The sequence below is a fragment of the Melopsittacus undulatus genome, chromosome 10, assembly GCF_012275295.1.
Source record: "Melopsittacus undulatus isolate bMelUnd1 chromosome 10, bMelUnd1.mat.Z, whole genome shotgun sequence".
In the NCBI taxonomy this organism is placed as follows: Eukaryota; Metazoa; Chordata; class Aves; order Psittaciformes; family Psittaculidae; genus Melopsittacus; species Melopsittacus undulatus.
Window position 1 is genome coordinate 10460639 of NC_047536.1, and position 17847 is coordinate 10478485.

At 50.2% G+C, this 17847-nt stretch overlaps 2 protein-coding genes across 6 annotated transcripts in view; one reads left to right on the forward strand and one right to left on the reverse strand.

Annotated features, from left to right (window-relative positions):
- Window positions 1-600: 600 nt before the first annotated feature.
- On the reverse strand, window positions 601-10074 carry ZNF346 (zinc finger protein 346). Its single transcript, XM_034067065.1, has 7 exons — window positions 9998-10074; window positions 9796-9899; window positions 9613-9708; window positions 8327-8477; window positions 6651-6890; window positions 4082-4175; window positions 601-2764 (listed from the first exon to the last, which is right to left on the reverse strand). The coding sequence occupies exons 1-7, from the start codon at window positions 10056-10058 to the stop codon at window positions 2659-2661; spliced, it is 852 nt and encodes a 283-aa protein (XP_033922956.1). The 5' UTR covers window positions 10059-10074; the 3' UTR covers window positions 601-2658.
- Window positions 10075-10542: 468 nt separating this feature from the next.
- The window catches only part of UIMC1 (ubiquitin interaction motif containing 1), a 38395-nt gene continuing 31090 nt past the window's right edge, over window positions 10543-17847 (forward strand). For 3 of the 5 annotated variants that reach the window (XM_034066680.1, XM_034066682.1, XM_034066683.1), the window contains exons 1-2: window positions 10543-10659; window positions 14721-14878. In XM_034066680.1, coding sequence (XP_033922571.1) covers window positions 14729-14878 — 150 coding nt within the window. In that variant the 5' untranslated portion in view covers window positions 10543-10659; window positions 14721-14728. Of the gene's footprint in view, window positions 10660-11230; window positions 11329-12980; window positions 14604-14720; window positions 14879-17847 lie in introns of those variants that run through there. The other 2 variants (XM_034066681.1, XM_031047336.2) reach the window with 2 other exon arrangements.

The following is a 17847-nucleotide window of genomic DNA, read 5'->3' on the forward strand; positions in this document are numbered from 1 at the left end:
ATGCCACAGCCCTGCAGCAAGGAGGGGAAGGGGTCAGCGAGGGACAGGCTGGCAGCAGCTGGCATGCTGCCCATCCCTCCCAGCACTACACACACTGCTGATGGCAGTGCCGCCCACGGTGCCAGCACAAGGCCCTGCACTGCTCCTGGGGACACTGGTCCCATGTACTCTTGCCTCCCAAGCCTGCCCATGGAGCAAGCTGCCCTCAAACAGGACAGCAGCAGAGCATTGTGTGTTTGCCATCACACTGCTCTGGCAGCACAGAACAGCCCAGCATCGGTCACGGATGTTTTCGGCATAAGCTGCACAACAGCTTGCACAAGTGCCAGCAGCCTCCCAGCCCAGACTGTCTCGCCTTTCCCTTGGTGACTGTGGTGTGCCCAAGGCCTCAGGACTTGCCAGAGCAGCACAGAGGAAGGCACTTACTGCCTTGGTCTGGACCTCAGGGTGCCACAGGATGACAGCAGGGCCTGGAGGGCAGATGGGAACACAAGCTTCCCGCCCCTCCCAAATATTTTAAAGGTGTCTGCATCCTGTTCTTCACTTTGAAGTATGGCAAAATCCCAGGAAGGGCTCTAGCAGAGAGACAGCACCCAAAAGTAGTAATAAACACTCTATTTGGAGAGCTTCACCTTAGGGAAACAGCAGATACATAAACACTGTGTACAGGGGAAGGCAAAGCTGTCAGTACACAGACAGGAGTGACACACCGGACTGGGCAGTGCTGGAAATGGGTCCCTCTTGGTGTCGATGCACAGCACTTCTAGTGGGCACCTGCCCTGGTACAGCAGGATGAGAGCAAAGCAGCAGAGTTCGGAGCTGGAGGCCATCCAGGGCTATCAGGCACACAGTTTCCTTCAGGTCATCACAATTTTCTACTCGCTGATCAGCTTGCAAGGTTTAAAAGGACTCCCCTCTGTAGCAGGAGATTAAGGTCACGCCTCAGCAGCAGAGCAAGCCCGGAAAACATTAGGAAGGCGAACCCAGACCAGCAGGAGCCTGTCCTAAGGGAAGATGGCAGATTCTGTGCAGGGTAAAGGAAAACAAAGCTCATGCACAGCCTGGAGTGGGGAAGGGAAGGCAGGCACTCCAAGCACTGGGATTAGCAAACAGCTCACTCTCTCCTTACTTAACCTGACCAGCGGATTTGGGAAGTGCCTCTCCAGCGCGGCTCAGCTGCTCCCCTGGCACACAACCTGTGAGCTGAGGGCCCAGAGGGTCCTCCAGCAGCTGCTGGGGCCAGGCAGGAGGCAGCAGCCTGGCTCACCCACCCTGGCATGCTGGGACATGGGATGCTTGACTCAAGAGCACTGGCACTGAACATGAGGGCACCCCACCACCTGGACTCTTGCGGTGGGCTAGCACAGAACAGGCAATACCTTAGTTTAAAGCAAAGCATCTAAAGAACTCATCCAAAACACACAGCAGGTCTCAGGTGCTGCCCTTCCTTCAGGGGCCTTTTCTAACAGATCTTGTACATTAGCACCATGAAGAGACCATCAGTCTTAATTTCTGGGTTTGAAATACAGAGCACCCCTTTTCTGGGACGGTAGAAATGTGTAAGAACTTTTGAGGAGAGCTGGGCAAGTAGTGTCTAATGAAGGACTAACTAAGGCAGGTTTACCAGATTGTGGATGAATTGACTACGTTATACTACAGTCTTCTGCTGCATCTAGATTTATTCTCTCTTTTCCCTTAAAACCCTCCTTCCCCAGAGTGTTTTGGTAGCAGCAGGGAAAATGCTGTACTTCCATGCAGAACCCAACAGAATTAAGAGATGAACCCACCCTGCTCTACCTTCCTCTGCTGACTGCATTCAGACCTTGGAGATCTCCACCACTGCCAAGTTTGGCTGAGTTTAAGTTGCAGGGGGTAAAGACACACACCGTGAATGATCACATACACCTGTTTCCATAGGAAACCAGGCTGAACAGTTACTTCCTTCCACGTGGAAACCCTTGGAGCAGAAGGCTGGGGTAAGCCAGAAGCTCTCACCTTTCTCACAGCCCTGCGCTCCCACCAGCAGCAGTTTACACACTAGAAGTTGTTACTACATGTGAGACAGACCCAAATAACCCAGCTCCAGAACCAGTGGCTGCAAAAGGCTCTGATGGCAATCAGTGACACATGGAACCCTGCACACAAACCTGACTGGAGGAGTTTCGGAAGGAGACGCCACACTGGTTATTTCCTACTTTAACCTATACAAAACCAAGCAGCCTGCACCGTGTCCCATCTATGCTGCTCGCTACGGTCTAGAGGAGCTCTCCTCCAGCAAAAGCCACCTCTGAGCACGGGATGCTGCCCTCCAGGTGCAGGAATCCATTATTTGCTCTGGTGAGGGAGGAGGTGGCCACCACCAGCCTGTTGCCAAACCCTCCTTTGACCAGGTACACACTTCCTCTCACATCGCACCCACCTTCACAGGAAGCAATTACACAATGAAAACTACTCTAAGGGAGTGAAGTATTTGTTGTCTAGCAAGTCTCTTCCAGCTGGATCCTTTTTCTGACAGATTCAGTCCCCGTTCTGCTCAACGGGTGCATACAGGAGGGTAGGGCTTTGCTTATCCAGAGGGATAATGAAACCATTGTGGGCTGGCAAAGGATGTGCGTTCTTGGGCCACCAACAACTCCAAGAACAGTGCTGCAACTTGCTCTAGAAGTCTTGGCTGAAATAACTGTAGCCTCCTGGGGCAGTTGACTCTTCCCGGACATACTGCTGGGGCTGGAATGGTCCAACAACCGACACTGCTCCTGGCATCCTGGACATCGAAGGGAGCGAAAGCAAGAGAAGGGAAAAAAAGAGACAATGTCAGAAGTGCTCTGAAACCTGCCAGCTGCAATCACTGCTCAGCAGGCATGGCTGTCAGTGGAGCAACAGCCTACTGCAGCCAAGTAAACAACTTGCCAGAAACAGCTTCCAAGTGCATCCTTGCCCTCTGTGTCTGTGTGTAAACAGACACCTTTAACATGGCAGAATTAGCTAGTGCACAGCTCGAGGACTGTTATGGAGCTTCCATTACAGAGTGAGTGTCCTGCCTCTCTTCTGGCTGCAGGAACTGGCCTGCAGCAGGACTGAAAGCTGGATCCAGAAACAGTGTTCTGAAAGGGAGTTGTGTGGCTGCAGAAACTCAGACAACATCCATGTCCTTAAAGGGAACATTTATATATGTGTATGTGTGTGTGTTGGGAACATCCTCAGTGGCATCTGTCTAGAATGGGATACTTGCTATTCACTGATCCAGTTGTGCCATTCAAGAGCCAAAACTTGCCTGGGCTGACAGATGGAGCATGTGTCTTCCAAACGACTACTCCAGAGGGCCAAGGAAGCATGGAGCTTTTATTCCACAGACAGGCAACAAAAGATCCCAGTTTTCCTCTTGTCCTCTCTGGGAAATTTGGCTAGGAGTCTGTTCTCGCTTCTGGTACGATTTTCCCAATACCACTTCCTTCTACGCTCCTCTCTAAGCAATCCAAGCTCATTACTGAGCCTCTTTCAGCAAATGCTTTGAAATTAGAGATCTGAACTTTGACAGTGTCCAGAACAAGTATTTTTTGTATTAATCATCTGGCAGCCTAATTTTTCTTTTTTTATTAATCATGCATGCAAGGATGCCATTATTTAACTCACCAACTGTGACAGCAAGCTCAGGAACATAGGCTTGGTTCCGACTACGTGCCAAATTTTAAGATGAGCAACCCCAAGAGAGATTAGAATGGCAAAAAGATCCCCCCTGAGCCAGGCTTTAATTAAATTAAAGCCTCAGTTGTTACAGAAACCGTGTTTAATGGGTGTCAGGCTGGACACATTCCCTGCAAAGGTGCACACTGTGCTGAGCTACCAAGAACAAAAATCAACTACAGGGCCCTTCTACTTCAGCAGCATCGCAGAGCTGTCTGCAGAGGGAGCTGCTGAAGTGAACCGGCTTCAGGACAAACAGCACAAGCTTGCACAAACCCTGCCGGTCTGCTTACAAGTCAGCTGGAAATATGCACTGAAAACTGCATTTTAAGTTATATTTAAGCCACTGATTTGAACAGCGAGGCTGGAAACACTCTTAGACAAGAGGGTTACTTACTGATTCTTGTGTTTGAAGCCACTGATGTGAGCTTGGTACTGCTCTATGGAGTTCAGTACTATGTTACATGTGCTGCAGGGGTATCCCTTCCCAGCTGAAACAGACAGCAGTATTAGCACACACAGCTAGCCAACAACTTGGTGCTCGAGTTAGAAACAAGTGAGATAATCAATCACCTGATGTGTTAAACTGCTAAACAAAGACAAAGAGCAAATCAAGAGCCTGACTAGATGGGGAGGTCACTGAATCCCATTACCCCACCTCACCGTCAGTCACTGTGAGAGAATCCCTAAGCCACAAATGCTTTCCTGGTCAGAACATGGATTTGTTTATCTATAAAAGCAAAGACACATTTCCTACAAACACTTTAGAGTATCAGACACAGTAAAAGTCTCAGCATTACACCAACTCTGATGATACACTGCAACAACATTTATCTCCCAAATTCCCACTCGTTGTGACCTGTACATCTCATAAACAGAAAAGGAGGAAGATAATTTGTAAGCTTGTAGTGTTTCAATAAAAACAAGCAGCCAGAGATTACACACAATGTCCAGCTCCACAGTGCAGCATTCTGCTAAGCCTTGCTCAGGTGCCAACTGAGAATATTAAGCTCTCTCCTCAAGCAGTTTGGTTACACTCAGAGTATCAGTTAACTGCCAAAAAAAAAGAAGGTTTCCAACAATAGTAGTACCAGACAGATCAATGGTTTTGTGTAACATGACAACTCCAGCTGGAATTAAAGTTCAGGAGGTCACAGATACCAACCAGGCAAGCATGGCAGCAAGCTCAGCACAGGAGTCTGTAACAGGGGAAAATCCTGGCAGCTGTCCTCAAGACATTAAGTGCTCCTGTATTTGGGCTCGCTGGGGAAGGGCTCTTGCCTGTCTTGCAAGTAAAACAGTTCCTTAAGGTAAAAGAGCAGACTCACCCCAGGGGTGCAGAGCAGCATAATCACTGAGTGAGAAGCACAGCACAGGATGTAGCAGACATTTCCCTACTTGTCTGCTACACCTCAGGAAGGTTTGAGACTCTAGTGAGGCATCCAGCTCTCAAAACAGAGATGGACTTGGGCAGGAAAGGCCAGAGGAGCTGTTACAGCCCTCATGTCTGCTGCCCTGCACGATCGAGTCAGGATCTCTCTGTTGTGAACCTGGCAAACAACAGTGTGCACAGAGTTGTCTAAACTGTCCCCCTGCACCCCAAACAGGCAGTTCCTAGCGGAGCTTTAAGCAGACAAATACCTTGGTGTTGCACTGCAAAGAACACATCTTTACCTGCTGCCAGACAGGCCCCAGCAGAGAGGAGTTTAGGGACAGGCATAGCTGTTAGGACACAGAGATGGGCAGAGAGAGCAGAACACCTCTAACTGCAGCCCATCACATCCAAACAGCCCCTGACTCCAAAATCTCTCCTGAATGGCCCAAGCTCCATGGGAGCTGCATCCTCAAGTACTGGGGCTCTACTGGTGCTTGATGGGACACATCCATCAGGCAGGTGAGGACACTGCCCACCTGCCCAGGCTGCGGCTCTGCCACCGTCAGCACCTGACTCACGCTGACTGGAACCATTCATCAGAGCTCACTAATTAGGTAAAGAGCAGATGGGTACTGCTGGAGAGCGAGCACCTTCCATCTCCCACATGACTACATGAGGTGGGAAGGAATATTACTTGGATAATTGAGCCTCATTTCTCATAAGTGCTACCGGTATCTAAAGGTGGCCTGAAAAGAATTAGAATAATTAATCTTCTGCTTGTGTGGGTTTTTACAACAGAGAACAAAGCCCTCAAAGAAGATTTAAAGATGATTTGTCTGCTTATTATTTACTTCAAGCCTCCAGCAGGTACTAGACTTCTTGGCCCAACAGAAGGCTGCTGGGAGAAACAAGGGAGTTTACTGTGAGCTCCTAATGCTTTTACTGGACTCTAAGGGCCTTCATTGTGTAGAAGTGCTCATAAGCAGCAGATCATAAACCAAATGAGTTTTAGCTGTCTGCCTAAAGTTCCTCCTTAATAGCTCTTTCTTATTTTTTCCCCCACATTCCTGCTTGCTGCAGAGAGAGTTGCATTAGTTCATCAGATGAAGTGCCCACACAGAGGCAGAAAAGCATCCAGGGAGAAATCTCTCTGGCTTTCATGTGCTTTGAAGCAGCAGGTGCAGTTAAACCTATTTCTTCCATCCTTCCTAAGTCCTCTCCAAAGATGTTTTTTGAAGCATCAAATGCCACTTTTATCTCTCCATTTTGGACGCAATCACCTAGCTGGAAACAGCACTGGCCAAAATCCCTGGATTATCCGAACAAAAAATAAAAAGGACACATCCCTGATTAGACAACATTGCAAAATACAGTGCAAAGCTTGTCATGAATAGCTACAATCTAAAACCTCTCCTGCTGCCAGGGGGTTAGAACATCAACCAAATCAATCTTAGGGCATATAATCAAGATCCTCATCATAAGCAATTCTCCCCTGCTCCCTCCACACAGACTCTCATCCAAAGACCTGTCAGACACATACTGCTGCTCTCCAGCTATTCGGCTATTTATTCCCTGCCTGCTGAGAACTCACCCATGAAGGACGATGCCGATGCATCAGGGGTTCGGCCATAGTGTGCCATCAGCTTGTGTTTGGTCTCTTGCTTTCTGTGCTTCTTGCCTACATAATGCTGTTTTGCCATAAGGGGGTTGTTGAAAGTGGCATGGCAGAGGCTACAGAACTTGTCTGGGTCAGTAATGTCCTTGTTCTCTTCGTTAGAAGACGCAGTAGAGGTGGGGAGTGTGGCAGGATGTTTCAGTGGGGGCACTGCTTCTGTAGGGTGAATCCAAGCTCCTGGTCAGTCACAGAACTCAGAGGTAAAGAACAGTCACATTATTTCCCTAAAACCCACATTAAAAAAAAATAGCCCACTGTACCTAAAACCCAAACCCAGACAGAGAATGTAAGACATCTAGATATATTCACCTCTTCCCTTAACACTGCAAAACTGAATGGTGTGTGGTAAGACAAGAGTAGGTCAGGAAAACATCTAGGGTCAAAAAAAACCCAACAGATTTGCATATTTCTCCTTAACACAAGCATGACTATATTCAAGAAACCCTCAATATGAAGGAGCTTTCACCTTCTCTTACCACCACCCAGCTAGAATACAGGTACCAGTAACTGTGTAACAAAGACAAGAATGTTTTGGGAAACATGGTGCAGCTGCAGGACTTGATCCTGAACCACAAGGAGTCTTGCCTGAGAAATAGCATGAATGGGCCAGGTCTGGCATGGAGAAGCAGCCCTTCTGTCTGATGGAGAAACCTGCACCCTCTCATTACGAGGTGACAAAGACCTGAGCAAGGAATCTTCTAAGGATCAGAGAGCTCCACTCATGCCAAAATGGAAGGTATGCACCAGGCTGCTCATGTACATCCTTCCCTTCCTGAAGGCTCTGCTCATTCCCATGGGCCACCCTGACCCCAGAGGTGGCTTCGCTGTGCAACACAAAGCAAAGCCATGAAGACACCCTGGGACAGCATCTGCCTGGAAGATCCCAGCTCAGAGCTAGCACAAGCTGCTACCCTCAGGTGCACTCAAAGGCTGTGCTCTTTCTCCATCCTGAGCAGCTACAGCACCCCAAGCTCTTGGCTGACTTCCTGCCCTGGACAGCTGGTCTCCCCCCCAACCCTCTGGGCTCTGCTGTCTGAGGCACACAGGCAGCTGCACTGGGTCAGCCCCGAGGTCTGCCTGGACTGTCTCACATCACGAGAGCAGCCAGCGGTAGGTGCCGTGGGAAAAACACAAGGTCAGGACAAGCACATACTGATGTTTCCAGTTACACTCTCCCAGTCCCCAGCTATCTGCAGCTCACAAACTCTTGAACTCCAGAGGCTCCATCTTTGTAGCTGAGCAGCCCTGATGAGTTTGCTGTATCCAAGTTTCACCCATTATTTCAGTCCCTGTAAGCTTTTAGTGAGCACTGTAAGCTGTGACAAACATTTCTACACACAGGGATGGGTACAACACTACCACAAGCTGCATTTCTCCTAAAAAAAGCAACACAAAACAACACACAAGGTTCTGCCAATGCCAGCCCACCAAACAGGCTTCTGAGAGGCCAAGTTTCTGGCTTGCTCTGCTTCACAGTAAAGAGTGCACACATCCTCACAAGAGCTTACACTTGAGGACCAATGAACCTCTTGACTTTCATATGGCTTGAACAGCCTCTCAGTACAATCTGCAGGTGCTGCAGACAGTCATACCTTCCAGTCTGGGGGACTGCTGCTTCATGTTCTTGGCATGAGTCTTGCCCAAGTAATGAGATGTTGCCACTGCTGGCGAGGAGAAGGTCATGTTGCAGATGGGACAACACTTGTTCCTGTCTTCCCCGTTGCTGCCTTCTTGCTTGCTATCCTGTGCACACAGAACCGCAGAGGGGCTGAGGTTGGGAGGGATCTCTGCAGGTCACCTCATCCAACCTTCTTGTGCTAAGAAGAAACACTAAGGTTTGGGGGCCTAAATAAACAAGGTAATTGGAGACACCCGTGTTAAGTTAAAGAAGCACGACTGAGCAGGATGGATTAAGGATAAGGTTAATTTTGTGTCTGCTAGAATTGGAACAGGCAGCCTTTTACTCTGTGAGGTGTGAACTGAGCAACACAAACACCGCTATCAGCTGGGTCATCTGCAACACGATGCCGGCCGAGCAGGCAGCAGCAGTCATTTCTAAGCCTAACACTATGTGAGAAGGCATCTGCTTTTATTCCACCCCCTACCCCCCCTGGCCTGCAAATGTTGGGGAGTTAGGGATTAAAGCTGAAGCAATCATAGAAGTAGAATCTGTTTCCCAAATGAGTCACGGGGCAGACAGATGGCCAAGTGGAACGTGGTGCCTTTACTGACCGACAGGCTCCAGATACTGGCCAAGGAAACCTATATAAGTATAAACCAGATAGCTCAGGAATGAGAGTCCCAGTCAGCGGTCAACCCAACGTGCTCTCGTGATAGTAAAGGTTATGCAATGACACTCCTGACAAGCTGCTGCTCCCATTCAGCTCTTCCCTGCCCTTTTGAGCAAGACTATCAATAAAAGGCAACATGTGTTTGTTTAGTTGGGGAAACATACTCGCAGAAGCTATTTAAATGGGAAGGGCAGCAAGAACTGTGCTCTCTAGAACAAGGCCCAGCAACACACCTACCATCAAGCTCTCCACTTATCACAGGTTCCTTTCCAAGAGTGTTTTCATACTCATAAGAGGGTTTGGGCTGGAAAGGACCTCAAAGCTCATCCAGTTCCAACCCTCCTGCCACGGGCAGGGACACCTTCCACTAGAGCAGCTTGCTCCAAGCCCCATCCAGCTTGGCCTTGAACACTGCCAGGGATGGGGCAGCTACAGCTTCTCTGGACACCATTTGCCAGTGCCTCAGCACCCTCACAGAGTAGAACTTCTGCCTAAAATCTCACCTAAATCCACCCTATAAAAGTGCCAGGGCCGCACAAGAGCCTCTAGCCCAGCAGGTCCCACGTATTTCAGCTCTATCCCCTCACCTGCTTCGCATCCAGCTTCATCTTCTTACCGGGGCCGCGCTCCTCCCCGCCGTGGATGGACAGGTACCGCCTCACCTTGTTGGCGTGCTTCTTGCTCTGCGGAAAGCAGACAGAGAGCGGCCCGCCCGCTGCTCAGCGCCCCGCGGTGCCCGGCGGCGGCAGGCGGCGGCCCCCGCTCCCTACCTGGTAGTGAGCCAGCCTCTGGGACTCGGAGATGAGCAGCGCGCTGCACACCTTGCACTGCGCCTCCGTGAAGATGTGCCCGTTCTCCCGGATCAGGCGCTCCACTGCGGGACACACACACACACCGCGCCCAGCCAGGCCGTCAGCAGCCCGGGCAGGCCGCACACCGCCAACCCCACCGCCTCGTTCCCCGGCTCCTCACCCGCCTCCTTGCCCACCGGCAGCCCCGCGGCGTCCCCGTTGCTACCCGCCCCGTCCGCCATCGCCGCCACCACCGCCTCCCGCAGCTCTCGCGAGAACAGCCAGCTCCCTGCACTTAGCAACAGCGGGGGGTCCTCCCGCGAGACTGTGGGGGGGAGGCGGCAGAGGCCATGTTGGTTATGGGCAGGGTGGCCGGGGCCGACGGCACCCCGCCTGTGCGGGCGGGTCAGCGGAGCAGCCGGTTGCTGCGGTGACGGTGGCTTGTGAGGCACTCAGGTTTCGGAGATTGAGGGCTGAAGGTGCTCCTCGCCACCGTGCTGGCCCCGTCCCTGGAAACCAGCCCCCACAGCCCTGTCTGCGGCACCCAGTACCGGGATGAGGAAATGGCGGCAGCCCCGGCACGTCCCTGCACACCCCGGGACAAGGGGCCGCGATCCCCGTCCGCGCCGGTCCCACCACCTGCCCGCCAGCAGCATGGCGCCTCCCGCTTCACCGCCGCGGCGGCCACGTGACGTAGCGCGAAGCTGCCGCTGCCATATTGGGTGAGGGCAATGAGGCCTCCGCCGCCAACTTGAGCTCGGGTGAGGGACCCGCCGACCGGGGCCGGCGCGGTGGGGTGGCCCGGCGAGGGCTGGGCGCCGGCCCGCGGGAGGCCCGGTCCCGGTGAGTACCTGTGCCCTGCGGGGCCTGCCGCTCCGCGCCGGGCCCGCTGCCCCGGGGCTCGCCTGGGGCCCATCCGCCGCGGGGCTCCCGCGGCCGGGCGCCGATCCCCTCTCCCCGCTCGGGGCCTTCTCTTCCCCCGGGGCCGTGCCCTGTCCCTTTCCCGTGGCGCTGCTCCGGGTCTGACCCCCGAGGCACACCCATGGCCTCCGTCCCGGTGCTCGGGGACCGGCCACCAGCGACAGCCTTTCCCTGGAGGGGACACCCGGTATCATTCCCCTCGGGGGCTGCTCCCAGGCCTTTGCCCTGGAAGGGTCCCTGGTTTTGCGCCCCTTCCTCTGGGGACATTCTGGGACCCCTCATGGGGCTCTACCCTCGGGAGGGCTCCCCAGACCCGACCCCCCGGCTCTGCCCTGGCCACATCCCCTGCTACATCCCCCATGTTCGGCGCTGTGGGCGGCTCTCTGCCCCCCCTGCCCCTCCTGGGGTAGCCCCAGCATGCTCCTTGTGGCTGATCCCCTTCTTCCGAACTGATCCCCCATCCTGTCTGGGATCTCCCATGCTTCCTCTTTAGGGTGATGCTTGTTGAGTAGCCCCGACCCTGTCCTTGTCAGCCTCCGTGCAGAGCCCTCCATGCCCAAAAGCAGCAGGTTGGGGACTTGAGGACCTCAGGTGGGTGCTGGGGAGAGGGCTGCTCTCCCCCTGCCATGCAGGGCCTGCCCTTGGAGGAGGAGAGGTGCTGTGTGCGGGACTCACTTTGGGCAGTTTGTATCTCCTGAGAGCTCAGTGGCATTTGCAGATGGACCCGTGTGGCCTTTGTAGTCCCTTCTTGTGAAGACCCAGCTCTATAAAGGGATAAATCCTGTAAACAACTCCTCTCCCCCAGGCGCATTGAGCCCTTATATCTTGCTGGTTGCAGAGCGTCAGCTGGGTGCTGCGTGACGGGTTGAGCTGGGGGTCCGGGGATGATATTTGAATTGAGGGATGTGGTGCTGACCTGCCTGAGCATGGAGCCTCCTCTTCCTGAGGTGGGGGGAGTTGTTTACAAAGCGACAGCCTGTGTCTCCAACGGCTCAGGAACTCATCCGGGGATGAGAGTCATTCATTTTTGGCTTCATTTTCAAGCATTTTTCAAGCTGTCACAGCTTGGCAGGTCTGTAGCTGCAGTGTCAAGATTTAGAATTATTCTGTCGGTAATTGCTTTCTGATTCATCAAAATGATAGATGAGAGGGGAAAATGACAAATAATCACAAGTTGGGGATCTTCAAGGATATCCCTAAAAATGTGCCTGGAGAAGCGTGGCATGTGCGAGTCCCTTGTCAGGAGGTCACCTTTGCTGTCAGCTTTTACAAAGACGTTCTGTTGAAATTCAGAGTTGGAAAAAACCTGGATAACTGCAAAAAGATTTTGTGAGCAAAGCTGCAAAGGTGGTTTTAGATAACCCAGTCTGGTTTTGCTGAGCCTGAAAGCAGGTGTCATCACCTTGGGTACAAGCAACTGTCCTTTCCCAGGGTGCTAAAAGCAAAATGCAGGTTAACTTCCCTACCTGAAGAGGGGGGGGGGTGCTCTGATGCATGTTTTCTTCCCTCAGCTGTACCAGCTTGTCTAATAAAAGCTATTATCTCGCTCTCCTACTCATAGCCTCAGACTAGCGCAGCTACAAGTGATCTCTTATTTGTCTTGTTCCCTTAGTTACATTTACAGAAACTCTTTGCCACAAGTCCCTTCGTTTTCAGCAGTGTTGTGGGAGTTGTGTGGTTACATCTCTTACATCTCTTTTTTTTCCCTCCCTTCCCTTTAAATGTTGAAGGTAGGTGACTCATCAAAACTCCAGCTGATATTTCTCAGTGATCTCTTATTTAGCTTGATAGTGCATGAAGCTGAAGATGCATCGTGGAGTCAGAGGAGAGCTGGTGATACCAGCATGGATTTTAAAAACAAGGCAGCATGGCACATGCTTTTGTTTTGGTGGTGAAGAGGTTTCCAGGCTGGCGCTTCAAAACCAGGGTGAGCCTGTGTGGGCTCATGCACCGGAGGCACAGGCCTCGCTCCCCATCACTGTGCTAAACCGTCTGTGTAGGTGGTTTCCTCCTGATAAAGGAGTGTTCCCCTCTGCCACAGACACCCTCTGTGGGGCAGGTCTCAGCAGTGTGGGGTGAGGCTCAGCTCATCTCTCTGGGCACAGGGCAAAGAGGCCATTTGGAGCAAAAGATAAAAAATGGATGAAGTGTAATGAGGATATTCCAACAGGAGCCGAGTTGGGCCCGGCTGGAGCAGAGCAGCTTTGTTTAGCAAGAGCCATTGTTCTTTTGAAAGCAGCACTTGTTTTATTTGCCTTTCCTAAACAGAGAAACGTTTGTGGACTGCAGTGGTCCTTGCAGTCGTTTCTGGTGCTGTGCATGCCATTTGTACAGTATTCCATCTTCAGAGGGCTCAACAAGCCTTCAGTGCAGATCGTGACTCACCAGGATAATCATCTTTTGTCTCTAGGCATGTGTGTGCATGTGTTTGCCGAGGAAGGGAGGCTGAGGGGCTACAAGAGCTTCTGGACGCTGCAGATAGTAGGGAGGGAATGTGTGCATTCCTCTCTCAGCCTCACCTTGCTGCCTCGGACTGTAGGTGGAGCAGTGCACTGCTCTTCCTGGCGCTGATGGGGATTCTGAGCTTCTCCATTAGCATTTCAACACAAAGCGGCTGTTTGCAATTTTGTGGTGTTACAGAGAAGGGTTTGGCTCTATATTGGGTAACCTAGGGTCCTTTTTGTATCTTCTCCTACTCTTATTTTAGATCTAAGCGGCACATTTGAGCTATTTCAGGGATCTTGAAGGAAGGCAGAATGAGCCTGTGGAAGGACACTGGTCTGGGAACCAGCCAAGCTGACTTACATTCCCAGCTCTGCTGTTCTCTGGTGTGTAACACGAGGGGCTTGTTGCTTAACCACTCCACACATGTTGAATTCTAACTTCAACAGAGCTGATCGTGCTCAGCCTGCTTTGCGAGCCTCTTCTACATCACAGTCCAGGAAGCGCCAAATGTTGTTGTCGGGTTGTTTGGCGAACAGCAAACACAGAAGGGAAAGAAAGGGTGGTTTCACTGTGTGTGCTGTCCCGCTGCTCTCCTTCACCGAGATCTCTTCCTGATCCTCTCGTCTGAGTCCTTTTGATCGCAGCAGCTAACACTTGCTGTGCATCTCTCTCCAGCAGTCTGGGCTGGCAAGGAAAGGAGACACTGAAGTGCTAGCTTGCATTGTGTGGGCACCTGCCCTCAATTGTGCTGCTCATAGAGCACTCAGGTTTGCACTAATAATGCTCAGCAGGTTCCTCGCTGCTTGTCAAGTGCCTTCTCTAATACAAATGGTTTGGGCATGTCTGTGCAGAGGACTTCCGGAGCCTGATGCTCATTGAGAAATCCAGGCTGCAACATAAACCTTTTGTTTTATTTCCAACCTGCCTACTGCCATCGCCTGCATTTTCCCTTTTTGTAGTGCTGATGCAGCCTTCCTCTGAGCTGCTGTGCTGACAGCAAAACAGCTTCCTTTGAAGAACGTGCCTTTCCCCCTTGTTTTGTTGAATATAAAAGCTGACAAATGGCTCTGCTGTGGTGGCTTCTTGTTCTGGCACACAGATTCCAGCTTGATCCGCAGCCACAGCCTGGTTTGTTCTGCACCAGAATAATGAAGGTGTGGGGCTGAGAAGGGGATGTTTGGGATTGTGTTGAAGGGCAGCAGACCTGCTGTGAAGCAGTGCTTTGGAGGAGTTTGCTGATGAGTTTTAAGAAGAAAGCCTCATTACTCTGGAGTGAGGGCATTCAGAGTGGCTTCTGTGTTGCTGTTCCCCTGAAACTCCTTTTTAGCAATCAGCTGTAATAAAGAATTCTTAACTAGATGAGTGGTGATTTGTACATGTGGCTCCCAGTAACACTAAATCCACCATGCTTTGTAATAAAGGTTCTGATGCCTGCAGCATTTTGACTAAAAATAGTGGGGAAAAAAAAAAGGATGGCTGTTAGGGGAAATCTAAATCAGAAGGAAACAAATGGCTTTTAATCCTTCCCTCTCTTTCAGAGTGAAGGATGCCGAGGAGGAAGAAGCCCACAGAGGGCCTGGACTCTCGAGGCCAGGATGGGGAGGAAGAGGAGGAAGATAAGAGGAACTCAGCCAACACCAAGAAGAAGCGCAGCTTTGTGGATGCATTCATTGTTATATCTGACAGCGATGGAGAGGTCAGTGATCACCTTGTGCTGGCCAGAGCCTGTGCCGGGGCCTGCTGTGGCTGGAGAGAGCCCGAGCACCCCACACTGTCTGTGCTGGGGTCAGGCTTTGTGCAGGGGTTATTGTGCCGTTCCTTTTCTTATATACGAGATGAATCAAATCCTGTTTGACTAGGAAATGAATGGTGTGCTTCGTGAGGGTGAGTTATGAGTCTGGGATTTGATAACCAAATCCTCTCAGAACTGAATTTGAAACGTAATTTCAAAGTAACCTTTCCTCAATCCCTTTACAAATCTTTTTTTCATAATTTTTATTTGATTGATTTCCAGCTAAACCGTAGAAACATGATTCTGTATTATGTGCAAATAGATAAGAAAATGATTCAGAACATGGGCTTGTGAGTAGCTCAGGCACAGCTGGTGTCAGGCAAACTGATCCTGAATTACAGAAGCCTGAGTTTTTAACCCACTTCCATAGGATGTAGAGGTGAATTGCGGTGTGGGAATGCCTCACTGAGACATAAAGGCTCAGATCCCCGATCCCTCGTTGCAAACATCAGCCTTACCCTAGAAGATTGAAATGTCTGTGTCTGTCACATTGGCGCTGGGTTGAGTGCAGGAACTCCTGCTTGGGGGAAACCCAGAGCTTGCAAATCTGTCCTCAACTGGCTGAGGTACACGGGAGGAAACTATTAGAATCAGGTTTTTGTGTATGACTGTCGAGGCTCTGCTCTGTCTTGCTGGTGTTTGGGGATCCTAATCTGCTTTTTGCAATTCCACCATTTTCAGAAGCATTTCAGTTTACTCTCAAGCTGCAGATTTTAAATCAAGTCCCTTTCGCTCCCACATCTGCAGCATGCTCCTCTACAATAAGGCGATTATCATGTGAGGAGGGGAAAAGTACCAGAAATAAACAGTAAGAAGCTGTAGGGCAAATGATACTGGATGTTTTTTCTTCACATTGTCTGAGTTCTTTCCCATTGGGAAATTCCCTGAAAGAAATGGAACATATGGCAGTAATAGTTCAGTGGGGTTAAACCCTTAGCTCTGCAATATGCTAAGTTAACTTCAGATGTCTGCTGCATCACTGGCCTTTATTGTGAAACCTATAAGGAAAAAAGAAATCAGCAGCTATAAGAGCTGCTGCAGTACATAAAAGATCAGGACCTGTTATTGTCTGCAATTATTCATCTCAATGTGCACGTATCTGAGAAAGGGGAAGCAAATGTCTCTTAAAAGACATCTATAAAAAGGTTAGGCTCCTGACTGTTGTGTAAGTTTGTCTATAAACAATAAATTCTGATGGCATAATCGGTCATATTACAGAAAAGGATATGCTCAGAGAGGCCGTTAAAGAGCCAATTAGGTTCTGTATAAGTGACAACAGTTCAGTCAGTTGAATGAGTGGATTTATTCAGTTCAGTCTCTTTCTGTGAGTCATCAGCTTCCAGATCCGGTGCCACAGTCTCTTGTCGTGTTGTTTTCTGCAAAATCAAACCCAAAAATGTGATTTACTTGGGATCTCAAAAAAATAACTGTCTGGCTTCTGTAACTGTCTCAGCTTTTCAGTGTACATCAAGTTGAATTTCAGTTTCAAACCTTGCAACTGTTGTTCTTGCTCTAGTAAGACCTTGTTATGTGTTCAAAAAGAGGTGTGGGAAGCTCAGATCAATAGCAATTTTAGAGAACAATACATTCTCAATTAATCTTGCATCTGTTAGAACATGGTTCCTTATGAATCAAAAGCTACAAGGACAATTTGGGCATCATTGATTCGATGGCTTTCTTCCTTGGCAGTCTCTTGGCAGGTATCTATAGAACAAGTCCCTAGTTCTGCTTCCAGACCAGCAGATCTTGTAGCAGCTGCACCTGGAAAGCCTCCAGCTTCTCACTTTTGATGATCTTTGGCAGACTGCCTCTCCCAGGAATTTTTCAGTCATGCTGGATTATCAAGCTCATCCATGGGGTTTTTTTTTTGCCAAGTTTCCTTTCTTTGCTCATGTCTATGCTGTGGCATTCGCAGAGCTGCATCAGAAGGAAGTTTTCTGGATGTGGAGCTTTCTGATCTCTGCTATATATAATCCTGGGTTTGGGGAATGCTTCTCTTTTTTTTTGGGAAGGGTCAGACAAAATAAGAACAGTCTCTCAGGCTCTGTGGAAACAAGAGATTACCTTCTCTGTGCAGGCTGTGCCTGTGAAAATGCAGACGTGACGAATGAGCAAAGTGGCTCCTGTCTCCCCTGACTGATCAGTCCTGCAGGGAATCAGTTGCCCATGCCAGAATCCAGGTGGTCATTCACAAATTGACAATATTTCAAACAGTGCTCAACAATGTTCTCTCCAAGCGTAGCAACTCCTGGGCTGCTCACGAGCTTCCTGCGTGAACTGGGCTGCTTTATAGAGACTCTTTGACCTCCAAGGTGTTTTAAAGCCATGTATGAAAGATGATTGTCAGCCAGCAGAGGCCCCGTAGCTGTGCTAATGTCTTTGACCCTAACCCAAAATGCTGCTGATCTGCTGTGGGACTCTTTTTCCTTGGGTAGATCCTTTGTGAGCTTTGAGAGTACCTGCCTTTGCTCATGGAGTCTGCATGAAGTCTCACAGGCTCTTTCTGCCAGATTCATCAGCTCTGCCAGCCCCTGGGGAGCATATGACAAGACTCCATGGTGATGGCGCCATCTATTTCTGTATGGTATCCATGGCCCCTCTTCCCTTTGGTGTGGAACATTCCTTTGCTTGATTATGTCTGTGTTTGGAGATATTCTCACTCTGGATACATAGCAGCATGTGTTGATGTTCCAGATCAGATGTTGGTTTTGGTAGAAAGAGGGAGGTGTGTTTGGACATGGGTTAGGGTTAGCCACTGCCCTGTCCTGTTCTCCATTAACTGTGGCAGAGAACACTTGTCTCAGGACCAGGCATGGCCTGAGGGATGCCTTGCTATGGAGAATATCATGGAATCACAGAGTTGTTTGGTTTGT